Below are 20714 nucleotides of genomic sequence, written 5' to 3'. Positions count from 1 at the left end.
TATGCACTGTTCGTTCATCTTAGCTGGGGGGGCATTTTCCATTTGGTCTTTGGCCGTCTGTCGACCGTGAATTTTCACAGTATGAAGACTTTATAATGAAGCTATCTATTTTATGTACGTATTTTCTTACTTCAATTCCATTTCTGTATAAAATGCGGTAGTATATCTCGACTGAATTTCGTGTCACTTCGTCTGCACGACAGAAGAAAAAAAAAAGATTCAACAAATGGAACAAATCCATTTTTCAATCGTGTTTCTTGATTGTTCGCTTTTCAAATTAAATAAGACAAAAGCATTGGCTGAAAATTCAATATAATAAAAAATTGATGATTGAACAAATGAGGAGTGACGACAAAAAAAATGCTCTCCATCTATTTAGAAAAAGAGTCACGAGAATCTGTTTTTTTTTTCATTTCCATCTCTGCATCGCTCGATTCAGTTGTGCATGAAAATGACCAAATGGAAAATATTTCGTTGAATCGGCGATGAAGAGCGCAATGAATGAGAAAACAAAAGAAAAGAAAAGGAAAACGAACACAATGAGAAAAGAAAAATGGAAGTGCAATGGAAGAAAAATCATATTCCATAGCCACAAAGAAAACGATGACGAATGATGAGTTTAGAGGGCGAGCGCGTGTGCGAGCGTTCACCAGTTATGAATAAATCGACTGGATGATTGAGAGATAGAAAGAGATGATAGAAAGAGAGCAAGTGGATGAATGAAAATCGAATGCATGGAAAAGTGGCCGAATGCAATATTGGCAACGACAAGAAATGACGAAGACCAACAAGACACCAAAAAAACACACACACACACACACACACAGAGAGAGAGAGAGAGAAGTAGCGTGGTTGAACGATTCATAATAAATGTGAATGGAATTTCCTTTTCGACATTTCTTCTGCTGCTCTGGTCACATTTTTTCTACACGTTTCCATTGCAATGATGGTTCAGTTTTCTTCACCGCTTCATTTTTTTCTTCTTTTGTCTTGTCTTTTTGCGATTAATATTCGGACGGTCGTCCGCGTGATTGTCATTTAATATCGTTTGGTTTTCACCATTTCATTTGTTATATAGTTGTGTTCGAGCTTATCGAAATTTACCTGTACAACATGAATGCAAATGTTTCTTTGTTGCTCATTCTTTTTTTCCCATTATTATTTCACTCGCTTTGCAATTGACTCAAAATCGCAATTGACTCAATTGGTACCGTTGCTCGTTGCTCTTGTGTGTCTCTGTCAGAGACTGTTCGATCGACAAGGACGATCGATCCAATTACAATACTACAACAACAATATATACTTATTTGGTCTGCCTCGCTTCTATTTTAATTCGTTATTATTTACATTTTTTCTCTCTTCGCCGTCAGTCGTTATTTAAGAAATTTGCAGAGGCTTCTTTTTTTGTTTTGCCTTATCTTCTTTTTCTGATATTATTGTTGTTGCCGTAGTTCACGTTTGCCATTTACCACTTAGCCTCCCTTTGCTTCTCTCTCACGCTTAGAGCGTACATGCGCTTGTACACTCTGCTATCAACCACAATCAAATGAATTTACATATGCTTTTATCTTGTGATCAAAAATGCTTAGGATTTCAAAGTCGATCCGAGAATGAATGAAATCGAAAGACAGCCAAACACAACAAATCAAACAATCTGAATCTGATGTGGCCGGTCGTATTCGCGCGCGTATTCATTCTATCAATCTGCATATAAACCACGTAGACACATACACACCGCCGCCGCGTCCGTCTTCGAGCAAACGACAAATGTCAAGCCATCAGTTTTATTACAAAATGGATATGATGGACTGCACACGTACTTATGCAGATATTTATGGTTTCTTGTCGATGACGCCGGTGAATGTGAGCACTCTTTCTATTTTCATTTGTTTGTTGCTTTTTTCTCTTCTTCTTCTTCTTCTTTGTTGCTGTTGTTCCACTCTTCGGCATGCATATTTCAAGCCCATGCTCGTGGTCTCTATGTTTTGCATATTTCACGTTTTTCCTTCGAATTGTCGAATACGGTTTTGGTTTGTTGATGTATTTTTTTGCCCGTTACCGATTTTTATCTGCTTCGAAAATGTGTTTATCTGTCATTCGTTTGCATGCAAGAAACAAAACGAACAACAAGCAGCGACAAAAAAAGGTATTTTTTGTAAATTCGATCAAGTGCTGGATACATTTTTGTTGTTGATGGCAGTCGTTTCGTGCTTCTTCTTTCTTCGTTGTTGTCGTTGTTTCGGTTTTGATTTCTTGTTGAAATATTAACATCCGTGTATTTTTAGATAGGTTATTGTTTTGAATATGTCGGTCTATTGTGTAGTGTGCAAGGATGTCACCGCTTACAAATTTGATAAAAGGAATAACATCAAAGAAACATCGAATGGACGGAGTCGACGGCTGCCATACCATATAACACACAACATCACCATACCCACTGTTGATCGATAGACATGCAAATAGTATGGGGAGCCAAATACATACGAACAACGTACATATGAATCCATAACATAATCACAGTTGATTCGCTCCATTCCGCATAGATTTTGGACCATTTCGATTGTGTGTAAAAGAGAGAGAGAGAGAGAGAGATAGAGAGAGACTGAGAGAGAGAGACTGAGAAGTATTGCTCGCACGTTTGTGTCCACATTAACATAAACAAATAAATACAATTTATTTCAATTGTTGTATTCGATTTTATTGAATTCATGCTTGCCATGAAACATATTGTCTTTACAACGTCTTACTTTTTAACGTCTTTGACTCAAGATCTACTAGTACTTTCACTAGACATAAACTATAAAATACAATCGATCAATCATTCTGTGTGTTTTTGTGTTCTTTTTTTTTATGTATGTTCACCCGACGACAAAACAGAAAACAAAACGGAAAATAAATGAAGCAAAAATGTCATAAAACAAAAGGCACGACAAACTTATAAAGTAATCATAAGATATGTTAACATTGAAATGGAATGTATGTGTTTTTTATATTCGTTCTTTTTCTTCTCGTCAGGATGTAAGAAGTGAATCGAATGGGCGGCTAGAAAATCAATTTCGTTCGGTCATTTTGATATTTGCATTGTTATCGTAATGTAGTGAGACGATTGAATACTTTTTACAAAATGCCCACCACCATCGATAGGCGAATCTCCCATTCTCGTCAAACACTTGATGATTACAGTTCTCCAACCGATAGACGAACTGCAAAATTTCTGATAGCGGTTTTCGTGTGCGCCGATTGTACGGTGACGCCGAGAGATCACAACAATATTCCAGTATCGCATTTTCATCGTGTGCATTCAAACCGGATTTGGCCAATACTTCCATTCGATTCGATTTACCAAGAATATTATCGTATAGCGTTCCTTTCGGTATATTGTATTTGGTGCTTGCTTGTGTGAAACGCATTTTTTGCCTCACCACCGAATCGATCGCTTCCCGTAATTGATCGGCCGTCCATGAAGGTGCTTTCAATTTTGAAGACGTTTCACTTTCTAGACGAATTTTAACAAATATTATGATTAACGACTGACATTTTTTTCTTGGTGTGCATTTTTTTACTTTCTTTGATAAGTTTTACTCGATAAATAACTTACTTTTGCCTGTTTTCGGTTTGACTCCATCAATATCTAGTATCTCCGATGTGAGTGAGTGAACATTTGGATCCATCCAATGGAAACCTTGAAGGTTCTGAAATGCAAAGTGAAAAAAAACGAAAATTAATTTCTTTCCCACTTATTTTCATCGTTTACTCTAATAAAAAAAACGCTCGGAAATCAAACTGATTGTTTTCAGGCTGTTCTCTAATAAATTCGAGTTTTTGTATTTGCCAAAACCTCACACTTTTATTAAATGCGATGGGCCAACAATTAAAATTCGGCATATTTGCATGTGATACAAAACATAGTTTGCCATTGAGTGTGTTATGTTTTCATCAACATTGTATTCGAAGTCATTGCCGAAAAAGGCTCATTCAAATCATTATATCGCTTTGAAAATCGCAAATCATTTAAATTGGGTAAAAAATACAGCCGCGTAGCGATGAACACGGTGCATATGAGAGAAACGAGCATAGAATTGCATAAATGTTCTAATAAGAATTTTTGTAATGCCAAAGAAATGTGACAAACAAAAACAAAAACGACTAGCAAATAACAAACAAGGGCAAAAATACATACAGACCGTATACACCCAGCACCGGCAACAGTAGCTATTGCAAGTGTTCATTATAATAGAAATGAAATTTGAACCACTCATAGCAGCGCTCTCAATTTATAAATCATCGGCCATATGAGTATATGACTATATTAGCTTGGGTTATAAAGTTATGAAACGAGTGGTACAGTTGTATGTGGTCCGTTTCATTTAATATGGAAAATTGTATGTTTTAGCGCATTCATATCCATAATATAGCCTAATAAATATGCATTCAAAATTTCTAACATCAATTCATTTGGCTCTTTAAAGCGAAGAGCATTCATTCTACAGCACAAGTACCGTATAGAATAACGCATACGAGAAATGCGCTTGTTAAAATGAGCATGGAGCGAGAGTGAGCTCAAGCACTTGAGCTGATCGAAACGATCCTATAAAATGCATAACATATTCCCATGCCGTACTATTTGACTTCTACAGTCGTATGAATTTGAAGACAACATTTTAAAAATAGCGCCATTTATTCAGCAGGGGATATTTTGTTTTATTTTCATTGTGTACTCCACTTTTTTTCTGTCATTATCCCCTGGCATTGGGAGAGAGAGAGAGAGAGAGAGAGAGAGAGAGAGAGAGAGAGAGAGAGAGAGAGAGAACAATAATAACTGAAACGACGAAAATAAAATGTTAATTATACCAAAAGTCCGTTTAACAAACGGACGGCCTGGATACTCTTGACTCTTTACTCCTCTGTTTGCAATGTTATTGCGATGTGTCTGTGTGTTTTATGTAAAAATGTTTTTATGTTCACCTTCAATTGTGTTCTATTACGGCCGAGAGAGAGAGAGAGAAGCGTGCATATTAAACTCGACACTGACTTAAGTATTTATATTTTTGAAATGTGTCCGTATCGGTTTAAACAACCACATTTTTCATATGTATCGATTGCGTCATATTGCATCATTTGTTCAATACACTAACACGAAGTGTTCCATCCAAAATGCCCAATTGCAGACACGCACACATTTGGCAAGAAAGTTTCAAGTACTTTTCCAGAAAAACATTAGAACGAAGAAGAAAAAAACAAAATATTTATTTGGTTATTATTAGAAATGCTCTGTTCCCCGTAATAACCGAATAAAGAACACATCCATTTAATACTCCGAAAAAGAATGTGTGCCGTACCGAAGCCTTCACAAGTTTTTGTTTTGATAAGTATAATAGTAAAAATCACAAGTCAGAACAGAAAAGTGGATCGACAAGAATGCACACCATATAGAACTGTTTTCAATACACATTCAATACTTGCTTAAAAACATCATAAATTATATTTGTATATCCTCCAGAGACTAGCAACATCGATACTTGCCACTGACACGGAACATCATCGCTCGTGTTATTTTTGAAGCTGTGTTTTGCTTGAGTTTCTATGAATTGTTTTCGCTTTTCCAGCCTTCGAAATAGCTTTTCACATTGCTCGTAACATTTGTTTGTAGTTTTTCTTTAACAAGAAAACAAAACGAAGAAAAAATCATCTAAAATCATTTTTGTCTCCGAATCGATTGACTTTTTTGTCATATGTATCATTTTCAAAAAAAAGTTCAAGATCTTATCAACAAAATCTCATCTATTGTGGACATTTCGGAGTTTAAGTCAGCATGGTAAATTACTCTGGCATTTTGATGAGGTTGTTTCCAAGTATGGCCGTAGGTTTTCGTACGATTCCTTTACTATTCTTAGTGGTCGGGTGGTTTTTGTTGATCACCACCAAGTGTTTGTAAGTGTGTGTGTGTGTGTGTGTGTACTTTGTGCTACCTTTCAGACAACATCAAATAATTCATTTAATGCGTTGAACAAAATATAACCGTTTTTCATTGAATCTGGTCGTTTATCATATGGCATAAGCGTATTATGAGACAAGCGCACTGCATTTGATGTCATAAAAACACACGTCATCCATATATGTATACATAGGCGGCTCTTTTTCAAACATCAATTTAATGTCGCTTGGTTTCAGCTGTCATAAAATTTCATTTGAATGTGATGTACGAAGTGCTTGCTTTAAAATGAAATTTAGCAAAAGGTCAACTTTCGCCTGCATATATGTATCATGGCAGCACACAATGCAGCCAATATACATTCTAGCTACGAAACTTCCTGTTTTATTTCTTGGTTTCCTTTTTGCATGTCAATTAATTAAAATGCTATTTATTATTCGTTCGCTCTTCAATACACTTCTTTTGCCACTTTTATGTTGGCGCTTACATTACAAGAAGCATTCCTGTGGTAAACGGTCTCCGGTTGTGATGCACTCCACAGGTTAAACACATACACACACTACGCTCGTACACATTACGTTTTGGCACATCGCCTGCCAATTTCGTTCGTAGTAATAATAACTCTATCGAGAGTACAACGAAAATATACGGTTGCAATAAAACACAACGAGTTCGGTAATAATTTGAAGATCATTTGAATTTTCTCCTCTTCGAAATTGAACCAACTATGGAGTAGTAGAACAAATATAATTATGCACTCGGCTCTGAAAATTTGAATAATAATTGACGTCAATATTTTATGCAAAATACGGCGACCGAAGAAAAAAGCAACAAGAAAAACTCAAAATGTGTCTTCATGAGAAAATGAAGTGGCTGAAACCAGATAACAGCCTGTTTGAGTTCAACCGGAACAGTGTACTTAATAAGTGAATACCGAAAAAAGGAAGAAGAAGACGACGCCAAACGAACACACAACGTGCATTCAATTTGATCCTTTTTACTCGAAAAATTACCACATTTTCGGCCAACGTTCGAAAAAGGTTTTCCATGTTGATTTTTGCTGTGAATGGAAATAAAATATCGTGATATGGGCCGAACTGAAGCAAAACCGAATCGGCGATGTGGATGAGAAAACAAGAGAGAAAATTGAGTTCGTGTTAATCGTATACCAGTCGTACATATGCCACTCAGGATACGGCTAATATCGAAGAAGTTAATTTGTTTCACATTAACAATATGTACATCAGCTCAAACAATCACGATGTACGTGAAATAGCCCGTACGGGATGATATCCACACGCACACACACACACAAATAAACATATATGAAGTAATTTGCACAAACAGCCCCATCATCGCCATACCCACACACACTTGCACATACATGCTCACCACACCTCAATAGAGCACGCGTTTCATGCTCGAAGATACGTACCACGCTCTATATCGCTCATTTATTCACACAAATTTGAAGAGAGAGAAAAAAACACACGTACTGACAATTTTAATGCAGAATTTTATTTATAACATCGCTCCCTGACAATTAATTAGGGGAAGGTGGGGAAATTCGGAACGCACATCGAAATAATTTAATAACATTCTAAAAAATTAACATTTTTCCAAATTCTAAAGTGGTACGACTTGGTAAATGTAAAAACCTAACTTTTGGACCTTGCCGCTTGTTGAAATTCGAATCGGTTGAAAAAATATACCCTTTTGGCGAAAAACCCTTGATTTTGCGATTTTTAAAAATGGTGGGGAAATTCGGAACACTCCATAAATGGATAGAAAACTGAAACAATTTTGATGCAAAACGTTTATGGAGAACTAGGAAAAGGCAGAAGAATTAATTTTGATGAGGAAAAAGTTCAAAAATAGCGATTGTTGTTAGTCGGATTTGTAATTGTTGCGTGTGAAATAGCTACCAATCATTTTGGTGCATTTCAAGTGGACAGCACGATCACATAAATTGCAATGAGTATTTTGTCAAAATTTTGCATGAAATAAAATAAATATGCATAAAAAAGCGATATCAACTTGAAAAGTATTAAAAATCACTTGATCGATTTTCCGTATATGGGGCGTTCCGAAATTCCCCACTCACTAAGGCTTACAATATAATCGTGTTTCCGTCACTCAATGAATTTTTATGCAAAATTCCTTTTGTGAGTCGAAATATTAATGGTATACGATAATTAAAAACATATTCATCAGAGTTGATTCTTCGAAAAATGTCGTGAAATCAATGCAGACAGGCATTCTCAATATTAAATTTCCATGACTTGATTTCATGTCGATGTCACAGTACGTACACACTCGTCGAGTGCTAATGGAAATATGAGGTTTTGTTTAGAGAAAACGATGACAGTTGTTCACATGTCTTAAACTATTCATTGGCGGCGAAATTTTGCGGTGTTCCGAATTTTCTCACGTTCCGAATTACCCCACCTTCCCTTACTGACTTGCGAATAATTATTTTCGTATTTAAATGGAAAACGGGCGTGTGCGCGCGCGTGTGTGTATGTGTGTTTTGGCGAATGGTACTTGCAACTTGGTTTATCGTTCGATGTAAAAACTACTTGCGCGCATTTGCAATGGCCATGACTGTATTCAATTCTATTGTTTCCGGCACACGTATTCAAGAAATTCCTTGGAAATTGCAGCCAAAAATAACAATTAAGAAATAATTTCCGATTACAGTTTAAATTCATTTTTATTGTTTCTTGTGTAGAATTTCGACGGTTTTTTTTTTCATTTTGGCATTTCAATTCATTACGATAATGATGGGCTGCACAAATTCAACGTTCAACGGTGCAGTAAATTTGTTTCAGATTTCGCAAATGGTCACAAGCATGTGGAAATGTTTTTTTCCTACCTAAATGTATTTCTTTACAAACACGAAAGCCATCTTTTCCATGCATTTTCATGGAGAGAAAAAATGGATATCTTTTCAAAAACCTATGGGTTGGGAAAGACAATCTGTAATTTACTCGGAATTAGCTTACATTATTGAGATCGACAATCTATCAACTACCATTACAATGAATGTAACTGATCGATTCAGTTAGGCGGATTTCGTTTCTATTCAATTACCGATCCAATAAATGTTTTGAACGGAGAGATACATAGTTGCTAAACATGACAAAAGCATAGAGTTGATAACGAGTAGTAATGGAACGTTGCGATTTGATTTGTCATTAAAAATTAAACATTTCTTTTGTCATAAAATTTACTCATATTTCCTTTCCGATGCAAATGTCGATGTCTATCAATCACATTGGAACGTACAATTTTCAGGAAATTTATTAAAAAGTGCAATGCGGACAAACTGAACACCTCATGAATTATTAAAAATTAATAAAGCCCACAGAATGAATATGAAAATATGTGGCATTACATTAGAAATTGATTGATTGATTTGCTAGCGATTACATATATTTTACGCTGCTTCCTTTTTAATTGAACATTACAATTTATGGCAGTGGAGTTCGACTCTTGATCCCTGTCATCGATGCATTTTTTGTAGGACACTACAATGCTAACACTCACACTGTGCACATTCTATTTGGAGACTTAAACGACAAAACGCATTGACGGCAGCTCCATAAACTTCGGCACGTTTTGCAATTTATACTTCGTTTCGAACTGAATAAACAGACTTGATATCTAGTGACAGCTTTCAGAATTTGCCTAAAAGTCTGTGGGGTCGCTATTCATCAGAGTTGCAAATATCACAGCAAAATCAATGCTCAAGCTACGCCGACACCAATGCATATGCATACGTGTTGAATTTTTTTGACAATGAAACTAATACACATGCCACAAATCAACGCCAAGTGCTGAATATGTGTCCAAGCAAACGCATTGATAATCAAATATTTTTCACCCGAAATAAATTTTCAAAGCTTGTACACAGCTTTGTACAAACAGTTGTTTGTTGTTACTTTTTTTTGCTAATATCAGAAATCAAATGTTATGGATATATTCTTTTCGGTTCTTTTTTACTTCAATGTTTAATTTATCAGTACAATATGCCGGTGTATGAGAATACCGAGAAATTTCCGTTGCTCTATTGTTTCATTTTTTTTGTCGAATAGTCAGACGACTTTGTGCTATCAGAAATTCTTATTCTCTGATTCTAAATCATTATTCTCTGATTTGTTTGTGGACACAAGCTTGTCTTTTTTTCATCGCCATAATTTCTGAAACGAAACATATATTTGTTCGAATTGCAGTGTTTAAAGTGGTTCCGAATCGTTTATGATAAATGAAGAGGTAGCCACTCAAAAGGATGACTATGTTGCGTTACGCCGACAATAAACCTAGGCATGAACTTGGTGGCGTCATTTAAATACTTTTGCAATCAAAATTCGTCTATCATTTACTGTTCAAAAAGAATTCGAAATAAAAAAGACTGAATAAATGAGAATATGTATTCAAGTCACTGCATTCGATAAGAAGGAGCACATTTTTTAAAAAATTCAAATGATTAAAATTAATGGGCTAGCCATGCTTTCAGGTCTGAATCTAAAATGATTTTGAATGAATTCGTGAGATGGTTTCTCAGAAAAATGTACGACAAACATTCGGTCAATGCGATTTGCAATTGAAATTTGAATTAATTGAAACATATATGTACCCCGTCGAGACCTTGGCGCCCTTCTGAATCATGCACCAAAGTGATAATTAATTTTTTTTTTCACTAGATGTTTATTCAACAGCTTGTATGAAAGTGGTTTGCACGGTGCACACGGCGCCAACAAAACGGACGCAAATGTGCATTTCCACTGAAAATGAAGAGTAATTCCATGGAAAAACCAATCAAAGTGAAAAATGATCATCGAAATATCGTTATAAATAAAATATTCACGAAATGAATCAATAATAAATGAATGCACATTAGTTGAAATTCTAATTTAAAGAAGATAATAATCATTAGATATAATTGCGTTGTCGGCTCCATCGAGGGCAAAGCGATTAATGCGAAAAATGTTCAGTGAAAATGGAGTAGGGCGTTTAGGAAAAAAAAATTCAATGCGTACATTCGCCAGTTGCACATTTAACTTGAAATAATAAAATTGCCGAAAAATAATGGTTGTGATTATTAGAGTGTGTATGAGTGTGTGTTTGTGCGTATGTATGATATCGATGTGCAAATCTTTTGACGAATCATTGACGTTGAACTTAGTGCATGAAAAGTGTGTGCAAAAAATGAAGGCAAAACGAATGATTGGTATGCAAAATATCGATTAAAACAACAGCAACAACGGCGTAGGCGACAACGACAGAGTGCGCGGTAATGGCAACGGGTAACTGGAAATGCATAGGAAGCAATGTTACGGTAATGATGTCGGATATGCATGATTTCAAGTTATTTTCCAAGGGAAATTACTCTTTTCTAAAATTCTCGATTGCTTGCGAGCCGAAAATGTGAATCGCATTCGATTCGCGCATTCCGTTTCGATGGAATCCCATTCGCAGCGAACATTTATGCAACAAGCAATACGAACAACAACAACAACAACAACAACAAGAGTAGTGCAGCAGAACAACCATCACCACAACTAGTGGCACCGACGAATTAGGAACACAAATGGTCGCTCTCGTTCGTTCGTTCGCTCGCTCATCTAATTGCAATTATTAACACTTTGAGCAGCAGACAAGGAAAACAACGTATTTTGATTAGAAAATTGAAAAGGGTTTTTCGATGTTCGCTATGCGATGCACAGAAACTAGAAGCAAAGAACGCTGATCACACCAATATGGCATTGTTGGCTATATTGCCAGATTTGAATGAGAATGAAAATGTCAGTAGTTTCAATGTGCTAGAAGTTTTCAAGTCTCAATATAATATAGTACACAATGTCTATGAAATTTCATTTATTTTATCATAAAAATTCAGTTTTGTTGGATTATTTGATTTGTTGAATTTTAGACTTCAAAAAATCGAACTTAGTTTGCGTTAATAATTGGAATTTCATGTTATTTGTTCACTTCAATAACGGCCGTTTGAATTTGAAATCTTCTATAAAGTCGTTTGCATCATACAACAAATGTGCGACTGCTTCAATGGCTACTATGTAGCGGTACTTTTCATACACACAGTTTACGGCAATGCAAATGAATACACATCTCTGATCAGTTGTGTGTATTCTTTTACTGTCACAGAGATTTCGTCTGTGCGTTCGTGCGTAAGGAGACTAACAACACACAACAGTAATAAGTGAATCTCTGTTCATCTCGTTCGGACATTTACAAACTATACACATATTCTTACTGGAATACACATTCAAACAGCCGTTATTACAGCAAACAAAAATATTGAAATTTAGATTTTTTAGTGAATAAAACTGAACCAAATTATTTTCATCGATAAGATTTTGCAAAACAACGCTATAAACAAATATTTTTCAAACTAAATACATCTTTATATTTCTGTTGAATGCGAAATATACTATTAAGACTTCGGATACTTCATTTGAAGTCTGATGAAACTTCAATCACATTGACACTAACTGCTATAAGACTATTCGTCAACCGGGATTCTCTGCGAAACGATTCGAAAATAGATTGTTAATTATGAACACTTTACCTGTAACATTTTCCGTTACACAGTGGAATATTGACGTGTACACAAGCACATTTTCCATTTTGAGACGTAAAAACCTATCGTTCGATATTCTAATAAAATCACAACGTAGTCAATTCACATTGAATGCAATTTTCGGAGCCAATTTTTGGGGTGAAAATGTGTTTTGCACCATCAAGAAGGCAGATAGAAAAAAAAACAAGAGCTCGAATAATAATTGATAATTTTCAATAATTTAATGAGAATATTCGTGATTTGAAAGGATATCGAAATGAGCGATGAGATGTGCAATGGCATTCGCAGAATAGACAAATGATTCTAGGGCAAATTACTTCCTCGGAGTTCGAGCTCGCATAGAGTTGAAGTGAACTGTGAACACCAATGTTGGTGATAATATGAAAATTACATTGCAGCTTGTAATTCATTCAATGTTCGAAAAATTTCATTCAATTGCGACAGAGAGCCAACTCGCTTCCATCGCTATTTCGATTTTTTATGAATTCCAATTATACATATGTGATGCCGAATACTAGCTGCATTGAAAATGTCAAAGCATTGAACATGATTGCAACACAGACGCAATGTTTGGTTGTATTGTTTCTCCATAGTGCGATCTGTACACCATAGAAAAATGATGTTGAATAAAAGAGAATTCAATGAAAATATTTTTTGAAATCATGAAATTATTCGCATGCGAGGCACGACCCATGATTTAATGAGGTTTTGTCAATTCGGTTAGGCTCGCATAAACATAATACACAACGTTGCGTCGATCCAATTGATTGATTTTTCTTACAAGCAAACAGCAAATCTATGGTCGGAGACATATATATTCGACATTTTAATTTGATACCTGGGAAATAGTATTCAAATGTCGTCTGAACGCACAAGTGCTTCACAAATTTGAACCACAAATATAAAAAACGATTTTGTATAAGATCGAGCGAAATTGAAGGATCATACTGGAACTGTGGGCTCCTAGTGCCAAATTTACAATTCGGAAACAAAAACGAATAATGTTTTTGGACGTTGGTCTCATTCACATGGCAACAACACAAAATGAACAGAAATTTGGCGAGGAAATATACCAGCTTCACTGCATTGACACTTAATATGTGTCCCACGACTAAGAAAAAAAAACGGAACGGCATAGGGAAATTTCACAGCTGATGGGAAAACAATATGAAATAATGTGGCTGCAGATTTTTTTCTCCAAACATGTCTATATCCTGTAGCCTGTCTTAAGTGCATCTAAAGTAAATGCAAACAAATGTTAATTTTGGAGAAAAAATGTCATAGCCGGAAAGATATTTTATATATAAATTTTCCCGCCACTACTAAGTGTGTGAGCATTATTATTGATTCACGGGAAATTGCGAGTCAACTATGTAGCGTTTAGTTGTTGTATGCGATGTAGAAGCGTTTCCCGCAATGTTGTAATTAAATGGCAAGTGGATGGTGAGCATGACCGTAAAGCATGTCCTATGTACATGTCGCATGTATGGCGGTAATATGATTATGAATAGAATTGCATTGGTTTGTGGCGATTGCTTGGTCGATAGTTACAGAGACAAGAAGATGGCATGACGCTTTACAGATAGTGAATGAAAGAGAGAAAAACAAAAGGAACAAACAACGTAACAAATAATTTGCACATCACTAATGTAGCCAACATAAAACATCACCTGGGCGCTTCAAACCAAACTCTTGCTTCCATGCCGCACACACGCTCCCATTCTATGCTTAAATAAGTGCACTAGCAATAATTAGCAAAAACGATTGGAATATTGTTGTCACTGTAGTTGTCTGTTTTCATTGCATGACATCGGTGAAACACGACAATAAAATGAATTTTGAAATCGGTGCCTCATCGTGAAATGTCGAACAGAGGTATAGAGCCGGCAAATGGAGAGGGAGAGAGATAGAGAGATCAAATCACAGCCATGAAATGATAGAAATTATTGTAACTAGCGGGCAAGTTACAACGGATGCACCATTTTATCAAGTGTTGCTAGAATGAGATACAGTGTGTGTGTGTGTCTGTATTCCATCTTTTTGCGACTGATTTATTCCAGGCAGACAATGTCTCCCTCTCGCTCTCTTCTTCGTAAACGACAACGACACAGCCGCGCTTTCGTAATCATAAGTGCATATTTAATAAATTTCAATATTTTATAACGTTGCAAATTGATTTATCTCATTGTAACGTTTTGTTTTTCAATAAATTGATGGGAGCTGGGAGTCACTATAAAACATACAGGAAAATTTGCAAAATCACACAATATAGTGGATAATGGTCTAATCATAACATGCAAGTTATTTGGCAACGTTGCACGTTCTAAATTCTAAGAGTTTGACATTTGACACTTAAACAATGGAGATGTCCATTGATACAAAGATATGCATTCCATTGTACTAGACATGGTTGGCGGTTAGATGACCAATGCACATTTGTCAATTTTACTTGGCGAAATTGTTTCAACCAAGCGGCGCATTGCGAGTCGCAACAACACTCCACAAATATTCATTTCATCTTCGGTCACACAATGCACGAGCATTTCGATTCAAGTTCAATTTGAAATATAAATTACCCGTCAAATTTAACTGCGAATAAAATGTGCACAATCAATCTGCGGAGGAGAATGAGGCTTTGAGCCAATTTTCAAACCAAATGAATTCATCAATTATGAATATTTGAATAAATTGACAGAGGAATTCTAATTCCAACGCAGACGTCGAAAATGAATAGCTGAACCTGGACATTATTGTTAGTTAAAAAAGAATAATCGAAGATTTGAGGCTCAAACTGGGTCAAACTTGTAAAATGGACGTATGTTCGCAACAAGTCTTATCTTTGTAAACGAACTCATATTAGTATGATTAAATTTGCCATGGATGGTGTAAAAGGTCAATTGGGTCGTGGATTCTACAAGGATTTCACAGTTGAAAGAAAACCTTGTCGTGCTCCATTGAAACACCCTTTATATGACAATTGAATCGTTTAAAATAAAACTAAACGATAAAAACAGTAAATTGTTCGAGAGTCACTCTGTATCCATAAAATGAGTGTTGAGTCTTTAAAAGCGTACAATGATTTTGGTCGTGAATTTGCATGATTGAAACACATCTTGCATTTAACGATGACCAATAACAATGGTTCGAGAGCAGTTTGTCCATATCCACTAGATTCAATGTAAAAAAATTAATTTAAATAACATTTTACTGGGGTTTTATAGGCTTTTACTGTGCATTATAATTCTTTTTTCTCTGCCATCAATTGCATGGCGAATGTTGTGTTGAAGGAAGCGGCAGATGTAAATATCGGCCGATTGCAATGCAATGGCATTGTATCGGGGTTCAACATGGTTTGCGAACGAGCCGTGCACGTGGGGTGTTTGGACGGATTGTCACCGTGTGCCTGTGGAGATTTGTGTGTGTTCACGCGCGCTCGTTCATTCATTCGTTCGTTCGCGCCACACTAGGGGAAAACTGATTTCACTAATTGCAAACATTTTTAAAAAGCAATTAAAAAAGTGAAGCAATTATGAAACATTTTCATACATTTACATATTATTCGACGCTAGCTTGTGCTCGCTGTGAGCTGCTGTTATTGGGCTTTGTTGTTTCGTTTGTATTATTTATTTTTTTTTGGTTCGCTTCTTTGTTACATCGTATCGCTAGAGTGGCTGGTATTGTTGCTGTTGTTGTATTCCCACAAGTCTATTGCATTGCCGCTACAATATTTATGATATTTTCTGTAGGTTGCCATTTAATATGATATGCAAGTGTATTATTGGTTTGTGAGTGTGCCTGTGCATGTACCAACTCACGTCATCGCATCGCATCATATATTCACTTAGCATCAACAGGACGAGAGAGAGAAAGAGAGAGACAGAGAGGAAGAGAGGGGCAGAGAAAAAAGGCTGTAAACTTCCCCAATGCGCGGGAAAAAATTTATAATTTAGACTGACTTTATTATATTTGGCCATAAAGTTGATGTGTATTATTCCGTTGTGCCGTGCATTATCATATTTGCACCGTCTCTCTCTCTCTCTCTCTCTCTCTCTCTCTCTTTTCCACTGAGCACCGAGGACCGTTTTTTGACCGTTATTTTTATTTTTCACAATTTTCCGCGTTCAATTTAAATATTGTATACATTAAACACAACAGAAACAGAAACAAAAACCAAAAGAAACAACTTTTTCTCTTCCTTTTTTATTTGTCGTTGTTTTGTTATTGCTTTTTCAAGTCATCATAGAAATGTGATAATGAATATTCATTTCCATTGTTATTATGTGTTTTTATTTCTCGTTGTATTTTGCCAGTCGTTGGCACTGACTGTCGTTAGTAGCCGTTATCATTATTATATTCCTTTTCCTTTCTTGCCCATGGAAAATGCCGCAGTCTTTCGTCCGTGTGCATTTCGGGCTCTTTTCGGTTAATTCCATTTTTTTCAGTCCCTCTCTGATGATGAATTCTTTCTCTCTCCTCTCTCGCTCTCTATCTCTTTCTCCCCTGTCTCTTATCGTCGCGCCTTTTTTTCTCTTTATTTCATTTAGACAATGATTTTCTTTTTGTTTTGTCGTTTTGTTTTATTCATTACTCGTTAATTTATTTTTCGCCTTTAAAATGCCAAAAAACGGCGGATGCTTTCGATCTATACACTTGATAAGAATCAAGTTAACGGAATTCATTAAAATGATCTTGAGCCGGAGAGAAATGTCGAAAAAGTAAGTCAAAGTTTTAACAAAATCGCTTTTCACTCGTTTATGTTTTTTTTTCGTCCAGGAAAAAATCCCGAAATCTCAAATTAGAGCGAATCGCCTTTTTTTCGTCGTTGCTTCCGTAAACTTCAAACATTCAAATTGAGCGGCGGTCATCATTATGAATTTAGTTTGATAGCATTTTCTGTCAACGAACCTTCCTTATTTTCCACCTTTGGTAGCGAAGGAATTTGTAACTCGTTTCAAGTTAAGGAAAAAAAACTCACTTCATTAAATTAGCATCTGAATCATTCATTTTTTGGTCGATTCAAACGAATCCTTGGAACATCTGAGAAAAAAAACCGTTTTACATTTGAACATTTCAGCGAAATTTTTCGTATTTCAATTGCTAAATCGTATTATTATTCAATGATGCAACAGTGAATCACTGTGAATGACAAAATCCAATTTAAACAATTATAAATAAAAATTGAACGTTTGAAGAAAAAAAACAATACAGACTTTTTCCACAATAGAATAAATTGGTATGTGTATTTTTTCCCTGTTTTTATGATGCTATCTTCGATTGTAGTTGAGGTTTGTCGTTTTGACTTGCAATTAATCCCATTCTGATTGAGCTCGAATTCATGAAATCCATTTAGTTGGTAATTAATTCATTTGAGTGCTTCCATTTTTTTCATACAATATGTCAGTTCGTCTGACAGCCAAGCTCAGACGCGATGGTAAAAAAAAATTGTCTGACACCGGCGAAGTTATGGTAGCAAATATCTGAAAATCAATTTGATTCATTTAATATTTAACGCGATATTGAAATGTGAGTTTCTGTCGAGCGAATCAAAATTCATTCTATTTTTCAGCGGCAAGTGGACAACTGTGTCGCTAAAATGGATGAGATAACATCCTATTCGAATTAATGACATTTCTTACCAAGAAAATAAAAAAGAGCTCTTTGATTGGAATGTAATGAATTGAAGCAATATATTCGGACGTATTGAAATGTGGTATGGACTCGTGCACTATTTGTTCAATATCAGCAAAACTTTCTACAAATCATTCTAAGTTAAAGGTGCAACCGAATATATCCTGCCAACATACAATCAAATTCATTCAATTCATATACCTGTAGAGCAAAAGGCACAGAAAAAAACACACCAAGTCATTTGAATGTGTTTTAAAATATCGACAATCATTCGCATTCGTTATTTACTATTCATATCGCTAATTAAAAAAACATGCATCTGAATGTCGAATTTTGATTTACGGTTTCGTTATGAAGCTACCGTTTTGTGTATGTCGTAGCGGTTTCAATGGTTTACTATTCGGTTGAATTCAAAACCCATTCACCACATGCCGTGCACGTACTCAAGATTTTTCTATGCTATTTTTTTGCATTTATCTAAGGCGAAAGAAGCACGTCAACCGGCTGTGAATGTATAAGCAGAGAGAGAGAGAGTAGAAAAAAAAAACATTTTGCCCAACAAAAGGATAATAATTAGTAATTTCAGCGAAGCCACTGTTCAGTAGCAAGAGTGTAACACCTTGTCTTGTTCAACACACACATACACAGAGAGAGAGCGAGGGAAAAAAAAAGTTTGAAGAAGCTCACAAATACCCAGTGGCACATTGAAAAGTAGCAACCGAACAGGAGGAAAAAAGCGAGAACCGAAGAGAGAGAGAGAGAGAGAGAGAGAGAGAGAGAGAGAGGGAGAGAGAGAGAGAGCGTTTATGTAAAACAATACACGCCAATGTAATGCACCACAGCCGATAGAGCACATGCACAGTGCGATAAATGTTCTGCATGAAAAATTTTCCATTATTTATGGGCGAGATGGAAAAATAATGAAAAAATATTAATTTTCACACAATGTAATCTTTTGCACGCGCTTCCCATTTATTCGATCACACCATTTCTCGTGCACAGTCAACTTTTTTTCCTCTTTCTTTCTTTTCTTCTTCTCTCGCTCTCTCACTCTCCTTCGTTCCACTCCTCATCGTTATTTTGTTCTTTTAATATTTTAATTTGGCTTTTTGTCTTACAATATTGCGTGACTGCATTATTTTATTTCCATATTGTTTTCTGTCTTTTTTTCTGGGCTCCACTCTCCGTTAATGAAGAGTGAATTGGTTTTGGTGTTGTGCACTTTCGACATTTTACATATTCATTTAACGTCATTGCTTTCGTGTCTCACTCGGGATACTGCTCGTTGTCTTGTTGTTCTTGCTTTTTTTTCCCTTTGTCATTGGGCTCCTGACCAAGTTTCACCTATCCCAAGTGGCAAGCGGTGAATGAGTCTACCAAAACTTGTTTTGAGAATAAATTTTTCGTTCGATATTCAAAAATTGACAAAAATAAAAAGAATAATCGGTTAAATTTGACAAATTCCATTTATTCATTCGAACTATGAATATTGTCAACAATTTACGTCTCAAGTTATTCAAATGGGTTAGAAAAAAATGGATCTTATAACCTAAATGTTTGAAATTCCCGAGCGATGCGTCATCTTTCCGATTTTATGCGTCTACTTCCGTCTTGGCATTGCTCGTTTCCGGGTCATATACCTATTCGTTTTTGGGCTGTAGAATGAGTTTTTGATGCGGCTTGAGAAAAAGTGTTTCAATTCATTTTCTGATAAAACAGTCGTTGAGCTTTGTCGCACGACCGAATTGAAAAATTCCAAAAAATCCGAATGTTTTTGCATTGGGAACTTTTCTTGTGTTTCGTCCTTCGTACGACCGGTCCACGAACATAATTTGAAAAATTCGGGTACAATCAGTAAACGATTGATCATTATGGCACACGAGATTCGGTCGTCTTTGTATCGACCGCCCAAACGTTCTACCAAAGCGTTGGTAACATTCGCTCGAAATTGCAAATCATTGACAACGGCATTTTCAAAACGTAAGAAATCTTCGATGGTTGCAATTTTGTCGATTGTCATCGGGGCATTTGTTGTCTTCAAACGTTTACTGCATGATTGTAATGACAACGTATCACCTGCAACTGGATGTCGGTTCATACTTTCTTCGAGCATTTGGACGCGCCTCAACATCGCTTTTTGATCCTGAACGAATGTATTGAACATGTCTTCCATTGTCGGTGGCAGTTCATTGTAGACGCCCTGTTCTGTTTCAATGGATCCGGTGTGTAGCAATGAATCTGAATTGACCTCCAAATCGAATGCAGAAGCCTATAATTTCAAATGGAATTGGTTAGAACTTATGAGACGAATGGATGGCATGCAAATTGAAAATGACAACGTTTCAGCATAGGAAAACTCCGTTGAAAATAAACAAAAATTCTAATCGCTATTCATTCAACATGCTGTGAGATGTTTGTAGTGTAACTAGTAATGATAAAAGCTATCTAAATATACTTTGTTGCATGAGTGCCACTTGGGGCAATATTTAAATGATCGCTCTTTTCTCTCTCTCTCTCTCTCTCTCTCTCTCTCTCTCTCTCTCTCTCTCT

General features: G+C 35.9%; 2 protein-coding genes across 5 annotated transcripts in view; one reads left to right on the top strand and one right to left on the bottom strand.

Moving 5' to 3' along the window:
- LOC129574036 (maternal protein exuperantia) overlaps positions 1 to 20714 on the top strand; it is a 249156-nt gene that overhangs the window by 62976 nt on the left and 165466 nt on the right. The gene's annotated exons all lie outside the window — the stretch shown is intronic.
- Positions 2673 to 20714, bottom strand: part of LOC129574034 (nucleus accumbens-associated protein 1-like) — a 48293-nt gene continuing 30251 nt past the window's right edge. For 2 of the 4 annotated variants that reach the window (XM_055455339.1, XM_055455340.1), the window contains exons 3-4: positions 3599 to 3692; positions 2673 to 3496 (exon numbers count right to left, since the gene is read on the bottom strand). In XM_055455339.1, coding sequence (XP_055311314.1) covers positions 3051 to 3496; positions 3599 to 3692 — 540 coding nt within the window. In that variant the 3' untranslated portion in view covers positions 2673 to 3050. Of the gene's footprint in view, positions 3497 to 3598; positions 3693 to 19611; positions 20434 to 20714 lie in introns of those variants that run through there. The other 2 variants (XM_055455337.1, XM_055455338.1) reach the window with 1 other exon arrangement.

This window comes from Sitodiplosis mosellana, unplaced genomic scaffold (assembly GCF_009176505.1).
Source record: "Sitodiplosis mosellana isolate CC-2019 unplaced genomic scaffold, AAFC_SMos_1.0 Smas_scaffold_6150, whole genome shotgun sequence".
NCBI lineage: Eukaryota > Metazoa > Arthropoda > Insecta > Diptera > Cecidomyiidae > Sitodiplosis > Sitodiplosis mosellana.
Note: the sequence above shows the minus strand (reverse complement) of the source record. Positions and strands in the feature narration are given on the sequence as shown.